The 15894-nt window shown below is 41.1% G+C and overlaps 1 protein-coding gene across 5 annotated transcripts in view; it reads right to left on the bottom strand.

The window, feature by feature from the left end:
- The window catches only part of NR1H4 (nuclear receptor subfamily 1 group H member 4), a 72847-nt gene that overhangs the window by 38798 nt on the left and 18155 nt on the right, over nucleotides 1-15894 (bottom strand). For 3 of the 5 annotated variants that reach the window (XM_006125854.4, XM_089780506.1, XM_006125856.4), the window contains 2 exons: nucleotides 8602-8964; nucleotides 844-996 (listed from right to left, as the gene is read on the bottom strand). In XM_006125854.4, the coding sequence (XP_006125916.3) occupies nucleotides 844-996; nucleotides 8602-8964 (516 nt within the window). The remainder of the gene's footprint in view (nucleotides 1-843; nucleotides 997-8601; nucleotides 8965-15894) is intronic. The other 2 variants (XM_006125855.4, XM_006125857.4) reach the window with 1 other exon arrangement.

Here is a 15894-nt window from a genome sequence, read left to right as displayed (position 1 = left end):
ATTTTGGAGTATAGTTCTGAGTCACAGATGTTTAAAGTACATTGGCCTGGAGCTTGGTAACGTGTCTATCAGCTAAATTCAGGGGGGTTTTGTTTTAATATAAACCCCTTATATAAAACTATAAGCCAAGTTCCTTGGAGGTGATTCTATTTATAGCTCATCTCTCCATTAGCAGAACTAATTAGACTATTGAGAAAAGGGCTGGCCCTTTTGCAAGGGGTGGACACATGGCACCCTCCAACCAATGGTAGCTCTCCTATTTTAGAAGCTTTGCCATTGATTGCCAGCACTTCATACAAGCATTAGCATTGGCTGGCAAGCACAGGGAGGCAGTCTATTAAAAGGAGGGTGTGGACAGGTTTAGGTTTGTTCCTTCTCTGTCCTGCATAGCACTGAAAATTCTCAACTTCTTTGTATTCCTCTTCTATTCCGACTGATATCTTTCTCCACCTGCACCCTTCTCCCATAGCCTGTGGAGTGGCTTTTCCTCATACATGCGCAGCCCCTTTGACTCTCGCCTTTCACTATGTCAGCACACTCCAGAAAGGATAGTCCTTTCCTCACCACCAGATCATCACGCATGTGATGCTCTGGTGTCCCCTGTCATTAACCAAATCTCACCATTCACGGGTAGGTCCGGCCTGTTCAGAAAGATTTGTTGATCACAGACTGCAATGCCCTTAATGCTACAGTGCAGGCCCTCAGATTTGTTTGGCTAGATCTTTGATAGTTTCATCCATCTTTGTATAAGTAGGGAGGCTTCAGCATATTAGACCCAGTCCAGTTAGACAAATGTAGGGTTTAATATATTTTCAAAGGACTTTGATTGCCTGATGCAAATACCTGTATACATACATTCAGCCAACATCCCCATTTGTTTGCATTTCCGCAGGCGGCACTCCTGGCACTTTCTTCTCATGTACATGTCCATCTCACAATTGCCTCCATTTTTACACTTGTAGACAGCGTTTTTAGTGATACTTCTTCTGAAGAAGCCTGTGCAAACAACAGTGACATGCATAAGAAGGCTCTACACAGTGAGAAACTGATTAGCTTGAAAAGAGATGGCTTACCTGCTTAACAAATGCTGCAAGATCTCAAGTTTCTTTTGGTACCTGAACATAGTGATGGCTACATTATCTGCTACATTAAAAGTTACTTACGCCTAAGTAATCTACGCAATGTCATTTAGAACCAGTTAGTATAGAATGTGGTATATACAATAGACATTGGCCTGAACATAGGCCCACATCCAAATATCTGGGATCCCTGAGAAGGTTCACATCCAAACTTCGAACCTACAACTGTGGTTCAAATAACAAGATTAAATACTTTAATAATAGCCAGTGAATGCCTATGAGGTTGCAATTTAGTTGAAGGACTCTGAAGACAGGACAGTCCATGGGAGTGCAGGCAGCAAACCAATTTGAGTGAATTCCCATTATCTCAGTTACCAAAAATTAGACTACCTTCAAACACATATAAGTAGGGTCACATCGGCTACCTGCCCTTCCAGAACAAAGCTGCTGAACTCTATTTATTTTTATCTTCCCTGTTAAAATTAGAGGATTCCTCCCTCATTTGCAACAACCCACTGCCTTCTTCATTAAACTCTGACCATCTGGCATACTGAGGTCCTGATTCAGCAAGGTACCTATGCACTTTTCTAACTTTAATCACACAAGCAGTTTCACTGAAGTCAAGATTCATGGAATTTAGTTTTCCTGGATTCTTTCCAGGTTTATTCTGGGGTAAAGAACTGCAAAGAGAAATTGGCCCAAATAAAATTATGGATCCCCAAACCCAGGGCCAGATTAACTCTTCTGGGGACATGGGGCTATTAGATTTTGTGGGGCCTTCTAGGTTCGAAGGTAGGATAAACAATGAGGAATTCAGAGTATAGGACAGGACTGTGGGTTGAGGCAGAAGGGTGGAGGCAGGAGGGTGTGAGGGCTCCAGCTGAGTGTGCCAGATCTCAGGTGGGGCTGGAGATGAAGTGTTTGGAATGCAGGAGGGGGCTCCAGGTTGGGGCCAAGGCATTTGGAGTGCAAGAGGGGGCTCAAGGCAGGAGGTTGGGGTGGGGATGCAAGGTTTGGTTGGGAGTAAAAGTGCAGGAGGGGGTTTAGGGCAGGAGGCTGGGCTGGAGCGCAGTGTCTGGGAGGAAGTTAGGATGTGGGAGGGGGCTCAGGATTGAGGTAGGAGCTTAGGGTGCAAGGCACCTACCTAAGGCAGCTCCCCTTTGGTAGCACAGGCTCTGAGGATGGAAGAGGTCGGGTGTCTTAATGTGCTTCCTTGTGATTGCCTGTAGCAGTCAATGGGAGCTGTGGGAGTGGAGCGTGAAGGTAAAGGAATTGCATGCAGGGAGCTTCCGGGTGCTTGCAGCTACAGCCCAGGGGGGAGGGCAGCAGTGTGAGGAGCTGTGTCCTCCCCTTAGTCCCCCAGACATGGCCAGAATACAGGGGCTTTAGTGGCTGCAGTTCAAGGCCCTGGGCTTAGTGGACCATGCTAAAAGATTTGCACTCTGGGGGCCCAGAGATCTTTTTGTAGGGCTCCCCTTAGCCTGGAGCCCTGGGTTGCAGCCCCTAATGCTCCTTTCTTAATCCAGTCCTAACCAGACCCCTTTCTAGTTCAGTACAAACCCCTTCCTCATTCACTGTCCCACCTGTACTCCAAGGATATGTCTAGACTGCAGAGGTTTTTTGGGACACCTCCGGTATCCCAGAAAAACTCTGCCATGTCTGGGGAATGCGCTTCTTCAGAAAAGTTTCCGAAAAACTGGGCGCTTTCTTTCAGCATCCCTGTATTCCTTATTTTATGAAGAATAAGAGACCTTCCAAAAGAGAAAGTAACCGTATTTCCCATATTTGGCCCTGTGTAGATGGGCCAAATATCGGAAAAGCCTCTTCCGAAAAAACAAGCGGAAAAAGGTTCGCAAATTGCATATCTTTTTCCAGAAAAAAAAAACACAGTGTAGATGTAGCCTGAGTGAGCTCCTGTGGAAAAGACAGTATGGGTGCATGTAATGAAATTCTATTCAATGAAATACTGTCATAATACCACTCACGGGGGACAAAAATTAAGTTGTGCAGGCAGCCTTTGCTTTAACATTTTCTGAACTTATAGTGCTTCACTTTCCAAGCATACCTTTTTTCTAATTCAGGGTTTTATACGGGTTTGATATGGGATGATTTAGCATAATTCAAAGAGGGAGTAAACTCTGTCAGGCATGGGAAATAACCTCAACTCTTTCATCACGTTGGTGGCAGAATTTTAAAAAGGGATTCCTGGAAGTCCTGCTGGCACATGGCTGATTTGCTATTGAGGCTAACCCTCATCTCAGCTCTAGTAGTATTCTACCAGACACTTCTATTCACTAAAAGTGATATTGAACAAAAACACAGTCACCCCACACTCAACTTTCGGGGACGTTCAGATCTGGCTCTCTACTTCCTTTTCTCTCTGAAGGAGGCATTGGATTAGGGCCCACATGCCACCAGGCATCCCTGAATTTTGGATAAGTTAACTGTGAATTCAAATTACAATGTCATGACTCAGGCCCATCTTTAATTTAAATAATCCATCCCAGTCCTAAAATTTGTTACAAAAATAATAAAATTCTATTTAGCAACAAGAAACCTGATACTTCTCTGAGTCCTGTCTCCTGTGTGTTGTGAATAGTTTTCTTTTTCCATTCAAATGTACTTGACTGACACTAACCTCTTTTGAAATGCAGATTATTTGGAACTTTCAGTCAGACCCAGACATTATTTTTCTTTGCCATTCACATGGAGTATAATACATTTCCATATACTGGTCAGGGAAGGAAGAAAAGGTCTAGGTTTAAGCTGTAGATTTTCAATGCAAGTAAAATGGCATTTGCATTTGTTTCAGATCATATTCCAATGTTATTTTAAATAACTCATTTAAAGGCTGCAATTCATGAAGAAAATAATTTATTATAGTTATATTCAAAAGCTACATGTAAATATGTTTATGACAATTATAAGTCAGATTGCTGTTATTATGGCTAGAATAAACAAATTCCAGGCAATACTTTATTAGCTATTATTTGTATGTAAATAATTGCAAAAGCGTTAGCAAATGCATCTCATCTTGTAAACATGTGGTGATGCCAAATCAGTGAGATTTATATACCCATAAAACTTAGAACTGTGAGTTTCCTATTGAAACAAACCATTTTTAAAAGCCAAAAAAATTTTCTGCTCTGAGAAAGCATAATTTTCAACCTTACTCTCATTCCATTTTTATTATGGAGTGATGACAGTGTCATCAATTTCTTTCTAGATAGTCTTCTCCCTAGCAATATCAACATTAGTTCTCTATTATAAACCCCTTTTTGGACACATATTTCTTAATAATAACTCCAGAGTAAAATCTAACCTATGGAAATGGCATATGTCTGATCTTTTCCTAAGGGAGAATTTTTTGGGACAATCTGAGGCAAATCAGAGAAAGGATTTGAGGAGACGGTGTCTGAGGGGGTTAAAAATAAGGTGGTTTTTACATTTTGATATTGCTCAACTCTAGCTGGTCTTGCAAAATCTCAACAACTGGCTTCAGTTAGAAACTACGACTGTGTTTGTTCTGTTAGCCTCAACAGCGTGTAGGCATAGAACTCCCTTTCTCAGGCTCCCAGCCTGAAAGTTGTTCTGCGTGGGCAGAACATCACAGACTTTAACTGGCCTTTATACAGATACATTGAACAATCTGCAGTACTGGGACGTTGCTTTTCTGACCTGTTCTCTGTTGAAGTGTTTAGTTTTGCATCAGGTAGAGGGCATCTGGTGCATGAAAATGAACAAGCACAAGTTGGTGGTCAATCTCTCTCCTACAAAATTAATTTGAAAGGAAATTGACTAGCTCTATAGTCTCCAAATGCTGAATTGTATGTTTCAGATACTGTATAAGACATTAAAGAAAAAGGAGAATTGTCTCTTCAACTGAAAAGGACACAGTCTGATTCTCGCTCTTCCTCTTATGAAAAGTGCACTATTATGGAATCGACCAAAAGGGTATGTTTACTATACCAGCACAGTTCCATAGAGTTCAGAACCATGAGAGCTGAACAAAGCCAAGTCAGGTCACGAAGAGAATGCCTGCTGAGAACTGGTGATAAGACACAATGAGCTAAACTGCACCTTGATGTAACTCCATTTACTTGACTATTCCTAATCAAGTCATCTAAATGCTATCCAATGAACAAGCAATGCCTGACTAATTTGAATTGTCAGACTATTGACACTTCAAAGAACAATAAATGAACATGATGCTATAGCCTGCCCCACTCAGTTCATGTGACTTGTATACCACTCCTTTCTGGGGGGGTCTCTAGATTACAGTTAGGGCCCAAATGTGTTCTAATGCCACCTCACAGGGTATAGACTGCAATTAGACATCTGCAGTTGGCCCGTGCCTACTCACTGGGGCTCTTGGGCTCAGGCTAAGAGGCTGTTTAACTGTGGTGCAGATGTTCAAGCTCAAGTAATCCTAGACCAAGCTCGCAGGATTCTAGAGCCTGGTCTCCAGCCTACGTCTACATTGCAATTAAGCAGCCCCTCAGCCCAAACCCAAATCAGTTGGAATAGACCAGCTGCCAATTTTCAATTGCAGAGTAGACATACCCACGGAAGGAGTTATAGTGCCTAATCAGGACAGGTGTTACAATGGAATAGACTATAGAAAATATTGTAATATATAATGCTTCAAATATTGTAATAAAACATATAAACTGTTTTGTTACTTATGGACCATTATGCCATTATTGTAGAACGATATAATATTTTATAACTTTACAAATAGGGATGAGAGATGTCCCACAGAAATTTTCTATTTTTAAAGTATTTTTAAAAAAATCTAGCATAAGCCTAGATCTAAGAGGTGTGCATCCTGTTTAGTTGCCTTTTGATTGATATTTTGGGAAAGGAATGAGTAAAAAATTAGATTTTAAACATTTTTTTCTTGCTAAGTGAGGAGCAATATTCACATGTATTTGCATGTGGATAATAATATAATCACAGAAAAACTAAATGTACACACAGCTCCTGAATATAAATCTCTTGCAAACCAATAAAACATGTATTTTCCTCACAAAAAAAGGATAGAGAGCAACCTTTTCAGTTTATAAGTAAACCACTCAAGGGTCAGAAAATTCTCTTCTAAATTTTGAATATAAATATATTGATTTGTATTCAGATATCACAGATATATTTAATAGGCTCTATCACACTTAGCACTGGCTCTCTACTCAAATGCTAGATTAATGTTGATAATAATGTTTTTCTTTTATAAGGAGCCTTTCATCTTCAATTAGCCCAAAGTTTCCAACACCATACAGTTAACATCACTGAAATGCAGCCATCTCTGGGGTGAAGGACACCAGACAGGTAGAAGACCATTACAACTTCCTATCAAACTTTTCAAATAGAATTGTTCTCGTGTTCCCCTCAACACAACATCTTACTATTGCTTTAAGCCACTCTAAGGTTTATTACAGAAACATAATACATCAACTTTAAATTCAAGTTTTACGATTTTGATCAAGGGTTGTGAAAAAACAAAATGAATTATCCCAATAAAACAGTAATATAATAGAATATAAAACAGTAAGTTAAATGAACAAGGAAACCTATGCTGTCACCACTGAACCTAACATTTACATGGGAGCTGAACTTGCTTTCATCAGGAATGACTTTGGTCCAAAATGTTTTTAGTTTTTACCATGGTGTTTCCAAAATCTCTAGTTATAGCTGCTTTTAAAAGAAGTATAAATGTAATGTCATAAAAGCCATTTAATAGTGAGGGCAATTAACCCCTGGAACAGCTTACAAAGGGAAGTGGTAAACTTATCATCACTTAGAATCTTTAAATCAAGACTGAATATTTTTCTGAATTATACATATATTTCGATCTACAAGTTATTGGACTCAAGACTGTTGACTTAGGTAGAGGGAAGAATAATTCCCTTATTTGATGCAATTACCTACTAAGGTGCCCTAGAAGAGCTACTTCTTGGAATAAGAGCTGCTTTGTCCTTGTCCTCTCTGTTGACACTAACAACTTGATTGCTAATAATGGGGAGGGTTTTGGTTTTGGGTTGTGGTTTTGGTTGGGTTTTTTTGGGGGGAGGGGTTCCCATGTTCGGCCACTGTTCACTGGAAACCAGTCTAATACAGTAGGAACAGTTAAAATGTTAATTCTAATTTTACAGATATTGTTAATTTAGAGGTATTCCTTATAAAATAATATTCAAATGGTGACTGTTATTAGTCCTGGTCAAAACTCTAACACAAGAAAGAATTTTTTAATAGTACCCATGCATTTTCCATAGGCCACCAACAAGCCATCAGATGGTGACCACTTTCAGTCACTACCTACTTGGATTAGATGCTGAACTCATAACTTAGAAGTGAAAAGCTCTTCTGCTATTACCAGTCCATTCCACTGCTCATTGTACCCTCATGCTGACTTCTTAAGAAAGACATGAAATGTAATACTCTACAGGTGGAACTTTTTGTGGGAATGGAGATTTTAAAGAATATTTGCTGATCAGAACTCATAAATTCTGTAGAGTTGACCAGGAATAGTGCTTATTTTAAATCAGCTGTTTGTAATGATGATGAGGAAGAGGAAGACAAACACTTCTGATGGACAAACATTTTTGCTTTAAGTTTGACAGTCAACACTGCTTCAAGGCAATATATATTCTATATTCACAAAGGAATGAAACTACCACTGTGTCCCAGAAAAAACAGTCATAGAATCATAGAAATATACAACTCAAAAGAGACCTTGAGAGGTCCTCAAGTCCAATCCCTTGTGCTGAGGCAGAGCCAAATAAACCTAGACTGTCCCCGACAAGTATTTATTTAAACTGTTCTTAAAAACCTCCAGTTATAGGGAGTCCACAGCCTCCTTTGAAAGCCTATTCCAGAGCTTAACTATCTTTGTAGTTAGAGAGATTTTCCTATTTAACTTAAATCTCCCTTGCTGCAGATTACACCCATTTTTGTCCTATTTTCAGTGGATGTGGACAATCACCCACTTCCCACCCCCGTCCTCTTTATAATAGCTGTTAACATATTTGAAGGTTATTATCTGATCTCCCCTGAGTCTTCTTTTCTCAAGATTAAACATGCTTAATTTTTAACCTTTTCTCATAGGTCAAGTTTTCTAATTTTTTGTTTATTTTGTTACTCTCCTCTGTGCTCTGCCCACATCTTTCCTGAAGCATGGTGCCCTAGAACCAGACACATTTCTCCAGCTGAGGTCTCCCCAATGCCAAGTAGAGTGTACTGTTACCACCTGTGTCTTACCCACAACACTCCTGCTAAAACCAACCAGAATGATATTGCTCTTTTTAGCAAAGCCATCACATTGGTGACCCCCTATGCAATGTCTGAGACCTCCCAGATGCTTTTCAACAGTTCTACTACCTAGCCACTTACATTGGAGCCAAATGCAAAGATCTACAAAGGGTAAGCATTTGAATGAGCTCTTCAAATGAAGACAAAATAAAATTTCAGAAATATTCATTTCCCCCCAATCTCATTTTGTGACAGATAAATTCATGTTTTGCCCTACCTTTGCATCCCTCACAAGTAAGAGCATTATAGTGGTATCCGGAGGCTTTGTCACCACAGACGACACACAGCTCTTCTCCTTTCACTCTTCCTGTGGAGTGGCCCATTCTAGACTTCTTGGCTACAGGTATATCCCCTAGTTCTGTCTCTCTTGTGAAAAAATTCTCACAGGGGATCCTCCTGAGTTCATACATTCCAGGGGAATACCATTCTTCAGGCTGCTGGGGGTAAAAGCCAAGGTTGGAATAATAAGGTGGTGATGAAATCTGAGGTTGAACTGGTGGGAATGGCATATTGCTGTACTGTGTATAAGGTGACACATCTGGTTCTTGCACTGGAGAACTCATTGCCTCTGTAAGAACACCTACATAATAATGCAGAAACAATATACATTAGTACCAGCAAATCACAGTCATTGGAATAGTTTCCATTCCTAAATATATCAGTCTCAGCTACTGGAAAGAATTTTTTTACTAATCCTAGATCTTATATTGACTAAACCTAAAAGACTCTAAAATATTCTCTTGACAGCCCCAGACACAGTACCCCCATATACATATAAGTCTGTTCCTAGAAAGACATTCTCAGGATAAATTAACATTCTTCGCTACTTTATTAGAATCAATGAAATATTTTTCGTTGCTATTTCCTTGGAAAATCTTGAAAGATCATCATTTCTACAGAACTAAAAATGTTCATGATGTTCTAATGGACAATTAAAGGAAAATAATCCATACTACAAAGAAGATGTCAGTCTGAATTAGTCCCAAAAATACAGCAAAGAAATCCAAACAGAAGGCAAGGGGTCTATGGGAAGGATGAAGGCTACAGTATTAAGATGGGGATATGCATCTTGTTCATTTCTATTCTATTTGGAATTTGAATGTCACAGAATGAGGGAACGCAGCTTGGGGACAAGACAAAGGTGGGGCTTAGCAAGAGTTGGAAGGGTAACCAAAATAAATGAGTCCTCAGGAGTGGTCTGAAGGGGGAGAGAGAAGTTACAAGACACACAGGATCAGGGAAGCCATTCCAGACATACAAGGTGATGTGAGATACAGGAGTGGTCCCCAGACTGTAGGTTACAGCTCAAAGGTGGGCTGCAACACAATCCTGGGTGGTCGGTCCAGTGGCACAGCCACAGTATGGGAGGTGTATTGTAAAGTGGACAGTGATAGAGTAGCAGGCGGCAATGGCCCCCAAGGGGCAGGTGAACCCAGTGCTCCCAGCAGGAAGAGGGCAAAGAGAAGAGTCCAGCTCCCTGATATGGCAGCTCTCAGGACAGCTGATGGAGGCTAGAGAGTTTACAGCTGTTCCCACTGTGAGCCACTGCACCCTGTGATTCATGGCTGCTGGCCCCTCTGAATATCAGCCCCATGCCCCCACATTCAACAACTAAGGCTCGATGCTGCTGCTCTGTTTCCTTCTGGATAACGCCATGATCAGGACTGTTGTAGGAAATGGCCAGGCCCAGCCTGAGAACCTGCCTCTGCCCAGCACTGGCGACCCCCAAGCCCATTCCTCAGTCCTGAGCAAGGGGTGCTTATGAGGCACACTGGGGTGCTGTGTGGGTCACTGGGACAGGGCTGCCAGGAGACAAGCTGAAAACACTCAGGGGGCTGCTGAAGTGGATGGTGTTGGTGGGGGTTGGGTGTGAAACGTGCTGGTCCCTTCACTCTCTTGCTGGCCTGGTCTCTGTTGAGGTGAGGGGTTGCATATGCCCTGCAATGTCCCTTCCATGAAGGACCCATGGAGGCCTAACAAAGCCAGGCTGAGTGCTTGGCAGCCCTTTGCCTGATTTCCCATTTGATCAGCCTGAGGGAACAATGACTTGCCTACCCAGTAGAAAAGGTGGGAGGGGACACTATCAAACTGGGTATACACTGCTGGGGAGGGCATAATTTAAAAGTTCATCCACCCCTACGCCCAGAAAACTTCAAGTCATGGCAGCTCTCGCCTCCCTTACCCTCACTTTCCCCTGCCAGAAAGCGGTGTGAAGTATTAATAGTGGGCCACGGTGCTTATTGCATCTAGTAGGCCTCAGGGGAAAAAGTCTGGGAACCAATATCATAAAGTACAGATTAAGGGCTAGATTTGGTGAATGCCTATTTAAGACAAGGAAGTTTTTTTCCCAAATAAGGATTGCAGCATTCACCTCTTAAGCTAATAACAAGTTATGGCACCAGCTAACCAAATATGATTAAGAATCGGAGCAGTTATGGTAAAAGTAGCATACAACAATGAAGTCCTAGAGATAAATACAGACAACAAAAGGCTCCCTTAGCCTTGTACCTTATGTACTTGTTAAAACTGTATTACTCACTTTCAAACTGAAAAGAAAGTGAAATGAAATCTCACTATTATAAATTATAACCAATTCAGCAATATTCAGTATTCCCTACGTAGTTTAAATTGAGAAACATATCAGTAAGTAGGACAGCAAAGCGGAAATAGATTTACAAATTACAATACACTTTCTTTTCAAGAAAGGCCAGATCCTGGTGCTATTGAAGGGAGTGGCAAAATTCCCATTGACCCTCTGAAAAGTAACAGTATTTACAAGAAGCTAATCAATCCAGCATCAGATAGCTCCTTTTCTCTCTGTGTTTAATGTTGGTTGGGCTTGGAGGAAAGCTTGAGATCTCAGTAAAGTCTGCAAAGTCCACTATATCATAATGACAATTGGCAGCTCAGTTTTAGACATGTCTGCAATAAGGAAACACCATTAATCCATTATCACACGAGGCATTTTGTGCAACAAATTGTGTGTATCAAGGTCCCAACGCTGTGGCACAAAACCAAAGGAGGATAATGGTGCTATTGACTGTTAATAATTATTTAAATTACAGTAGCACGTAGCGGTCCCAAATAATATCAGGATACTTATATACAGTAAGGGTGTGTCTAAACTACATGATGGAGCCATGTAGATTAGGCTGATCGGCAAAGGGAAATGAAGCGGCGATTTAAATAATCGCGGCTTCATTAAATTTAAATGGCTGCTGCGCTGAGCCGAGAAACAGCTGATCAGCTGTTTGTCGGCTCAGCGCGCTAGTCTGGACGCTCCTGCGCCTACCTGAAAGCCCTTTATCGACCTCCCCGTTATGCCTCATATGATGAGGTTTACCGGGGAGGTCGATAATGGGCTTTCATGTCAGCAGGGGAGTGTCCAGACTAGCGCGCTGAGCCGACAAAGAACTGATCAGCTGTTTGTCGGCTCAGTGCGGCAGCCATTTAAGTTTAAATGAAGCCGCAATTATTTAAATCGCGGCTTCATTTCCCTTTGCCGAACAAACAAATCTACATGGCTCTGTCGACAGAGCCATGTAGTTTAGACACACCCTAATAGATGATCCCTGCTCTGGAAAGCTTCCACCCTAAATAGACTAGAACAAAGGGACAAGTATTTATCCCCTTCTTACCAATGGAGAACCAAGGCAAAACTTCGTGACTTGTCTGAGATTCAAGGAGGCTAACAGAATTGCCAGGCCCTTGAGCAAGGCGGGGAGAGGTAAGCTCTGCAGTTCCAGAAGGGGCAGAGACTTGGAAAGAAAGGGTAGGACTGGAAGCAGGCAGCCCTCACTGCTGACTGGACTGCATCGCCTGCCCAGCCAGCCCTCAGCGCTGCCTGCAGTATGCCCTCCTGTGGCTCCAATGGCTATTTAAAGGGAACAGGGCTCCACTGCCACAATTGCAGTGGTGGTGGTCAGAAGCACTCAGCCCTTTTGAATTGCTGGGCCCCAGGGCTCCCTTTGCCCCTCCTCCACTGGAAAGCTTGCTGAGGTCACACAAGAAGTACAATGAAAGCTTTGCTATCCAGTACTCACGGTGACTGGAGGCTGCCAGTTAATTGAATGTGCCAGATATCAAAGCTTATTTCTCTGTTCCCACCCCATACTGGCAGATCAAGCTCCTAGCAGCTTGATGCAGGCTAAGGGGAAGGAGATACCTACTGGTGACATCAGCCAGCACTGCCACCCGACAGAAAACCCACAGCAGCCAGCTGGGCAAGTGGGAGTCGGGCGCATGTGCCTGAAGACACAACAGTATTGAAGTTGGGGGCAATGCCAGTTAACAAAGATTTATACTTATCAGCATGCCAGATAACAAAACTTTCGCTGTACTTGGAAAAGCTTAAAATTGAACCAAGGTCTCCTAATCTCCATAAGACTAAAATGATGTCCTGGGTAATTGTGGGCACACTGCTCATAAATATTTGGCCTACATCTGTTAATTATATTATGTCTGCAGGGATAGCTCAGTGGTTTGCCATTTGGGGCAAAAATTCATCAGGGATGGTACTTGGTCCTGCTGTGAAGGCAGGGGACTGGACTCGATGACCTTGCAAGGTCCCTTCCAGTTCTAGGAGATAGGCAATCTCCATTATATATAAATAAATATTTTCAATTTATTGTACTGTTATACATTAAGATAAGTCAAAATTCTATGTGTAGAAAAACAAGGGTTATTTTTGTTTCCAACTATACAGCCATTACGCACATTTTTAGTATCTCTTTTGAACATAGGAACAGACATACTGTGTCAGACCAAAGGTCCATCTAGCCCAGTACGTCTTCCGACAGTGGCCAATGCGTAGCACCCCAGAGGGAATAAACAGAACAGGCAATTATCAAGGGATCCATCACCTGTTGTCCATTCTCAACAGAAGATAGGGACAACTTTTGTGGAGACAGCTTTTAATTATGGGCATATAACGTGCCATTTGCTAATTTTAATGAATTATTGATTTTTACCTTTAGGTAATTTCCAAGAAATGAAAGAGAAGCTTTTCATAGTTATTAGAGCTGTACATTTGTTTTCAGAAGAAACCAAATGTATTCGGCTAACTCTGAATAGCCTATACAGCTTTAATTCTCTGAACTAGTAGCCTTCCCACAATAACACCCCATTAAAAAATTATTAATTACATATAGTCTCTGCTCATTGAGGAGAAGGGGGTGAGAGAGAGCAAGAGAGAGAGAGAGAGACAGAGCTTGACGTCTACACTTTAAAGTGCTTGTAGGCACTCAAGATATTTCTACACTGCAATTAGACTCCTGCAGCTGGTCCATGCCGGCTGATTCAGGCTCACAAGGCTCAGGCTAAGAGGCTATTTAATTGTTATATAGATATTCTGGCTCAGGTTGCAACCTACGGTTTGGGAGCCTCTCGTCTTGCAAGATTCATCTGAAAAAAATTTATCCCATAGCAGCTGTTTTCTTTGGAGTAATATGGCCCTCGCTGCTTTCTGAGTTGTGCAGGCCTGGCTAAACAGTTTTTAGCGCAAGTTAGCTGGCACAGGCTAGCACATTGGTGGGCGACCCTGTGGCCAACGGCCTATCAAGGTAATCCATTGGCGAGCCATGAGGCATTTTGCTTTAGTTGACCATCAACAAGCATGTCCCCCTCAGCTTCCAGTAGCCAGGCTTCACAATTTTCAGCCAATGGGAGCTGTGGGAAGCAGCTCCTGCAGGCAAAGGGACTGCAGGGACATGCTGGCCACTGCTTTCCACAGCTGCCATTGGCTGGGAATAGTGAACTGTGACTACTGGGAATTGCAGCAGAGGCATGCTTGCAGATGATCAACATCAGCGAAATGTTTCATGGCTCCTCAGCAAATTACCCTGCAATGTAGAGATACACCAAGACATCACAGTGATGGGGACCTGCATTAATTGTCAAGGAAACTTATCATAGGTCTTGATTACATAAAAAAGTTGCCCAAGTTCAATTTATGGCATAGTTTAAATCTGATTTAGTTAAAATGGTACACATGGCTGTGTAGATACTTCTGGTTTGCTTTAAGTCAAGCTTATTTTGGTTTAATTTAAGGCCATCAGAAGTCAATTTAATTAAACTACACTGAAATCAGAGGGTCCACATAGGCTTGCATTGATTTAGCAAAATCGTCTTAAATATTATTTAAGTCAGAGCTACTCAACTTTCTTTCACACTGACAGGCATAAATACAAAGATTAAGGCAAGACTACACAACACGCAGGCCCCATTTAAATCAGTTCTGCGGATATTAATAAAATGCAATATTTACGCGATTTCCACCCATATGACAGCACTTTTAATGAGCAATGATAGTCCAGGAATTTAACTACTAAAACACACATCAACAGAAGACCAAATATTGACTACTTTTTTGTTTTGGCTCCCACCCATGGACCGCAAACAAATGGGCTGCGGGCCGCATAAGGCCCACGGGCTGCGTGTTGATTAGCCCTGATTTAAGTCAAGTAGTGCAACTTTCTTTTATACCCAGGTAATTTGTTAGGAAGTTTCCAGTTAAATATATTTTTGTGCGAAAATGTCAGGGTTTTTTTAAACCAAAACTTCTCATGAGAAAATTAGAATTTTTTTAAAAGTTTCCAAATATAAAAATGTCCTCTTTTAACACTTTTCAAATGAAAAATTAAATTTCTTAGTTCAAACTTAATTTTATTTCAACATTTTATTTAACTTATACTTAAAAAAGTAAATATTTTAAAAAGCTGTAATCAAAATGAAATGTTTAGAAATTGTCAAAACAAAATAGCCCGATTGACCCAACCTGAATTTTTTGAATGATCGGTTTGTGAAAATTATCAGGATTTTTATTTTATTGGGGAAGGGGTCCCTTTTCGTGACTGGAAAAATGTCAACATTTCAAAAACTCTCATGGAATAGGTAAGCCATTTCTCACTCGGTTCTATATGTAAGGCCTTCTCGAAGAGGCTTACTAGAACAATTAGCTTCTAATAATACAAGACAATTTATCTTATCTTGCCATCTGGAAGGTGAATAGGATTTTATTAATGTATTCATGGAAAATACAGACCAGATTCTGACATTGCTTACAATACTGTAAAGCAAGAGTTACTCTACTGACATCAATGGAGTAACAGCAGTGTTAATCTGTGTAAGTGAGATCAGAAATAGGCTCATTGTCTCCAGTAATGTATTATGTTCATATGTTCTTGCTGTTCCACTACACTATCAGAAACACACATGCAGTCATTTTTGAAGTATAATTGAAATAAATATTAATGAGGCCCCAAAACTTGTGCATTACACTTTGCAAAAAGTTGCAATTAGAACATTTCACAAAATGTCTCAAATTTTACTAAAGTTGTTAGAGTGAAATTTTATTTCTAGAATCTGGGCATCATTTTGTGTATACGTTTGCATTATGTAACTGGTGGCTGAGGTTTGTTAATGTTTTTCTTCTGATTTTACATGTGAATATTTTGGGTGGGATTTGAGTAGGATGCTCAGCATTTGCTCAAGTGAACTTCCATCGAGCACA

The sequence above is a fragment of the Pelodiscus sinensis genome, chromosome 1 (genome assembly GCF_052426305.1).
Source record: "Pelodiscus sinensis isolate ZL-2025 chromosome 1, ASM5242630v1, whole genome shotgun sequence".
Taxonomy (NCBI): domain Eukaryota; kingdom Metazoa; phylum Chordata; order Testudines; family Trionychidae; genus Pelodiscus; species Pelodiscus sinensis.
Note: the sequence above shows the minus strand (reverse complement) of the source record. Positions and strands in the feature narration are given on the sequence as shown.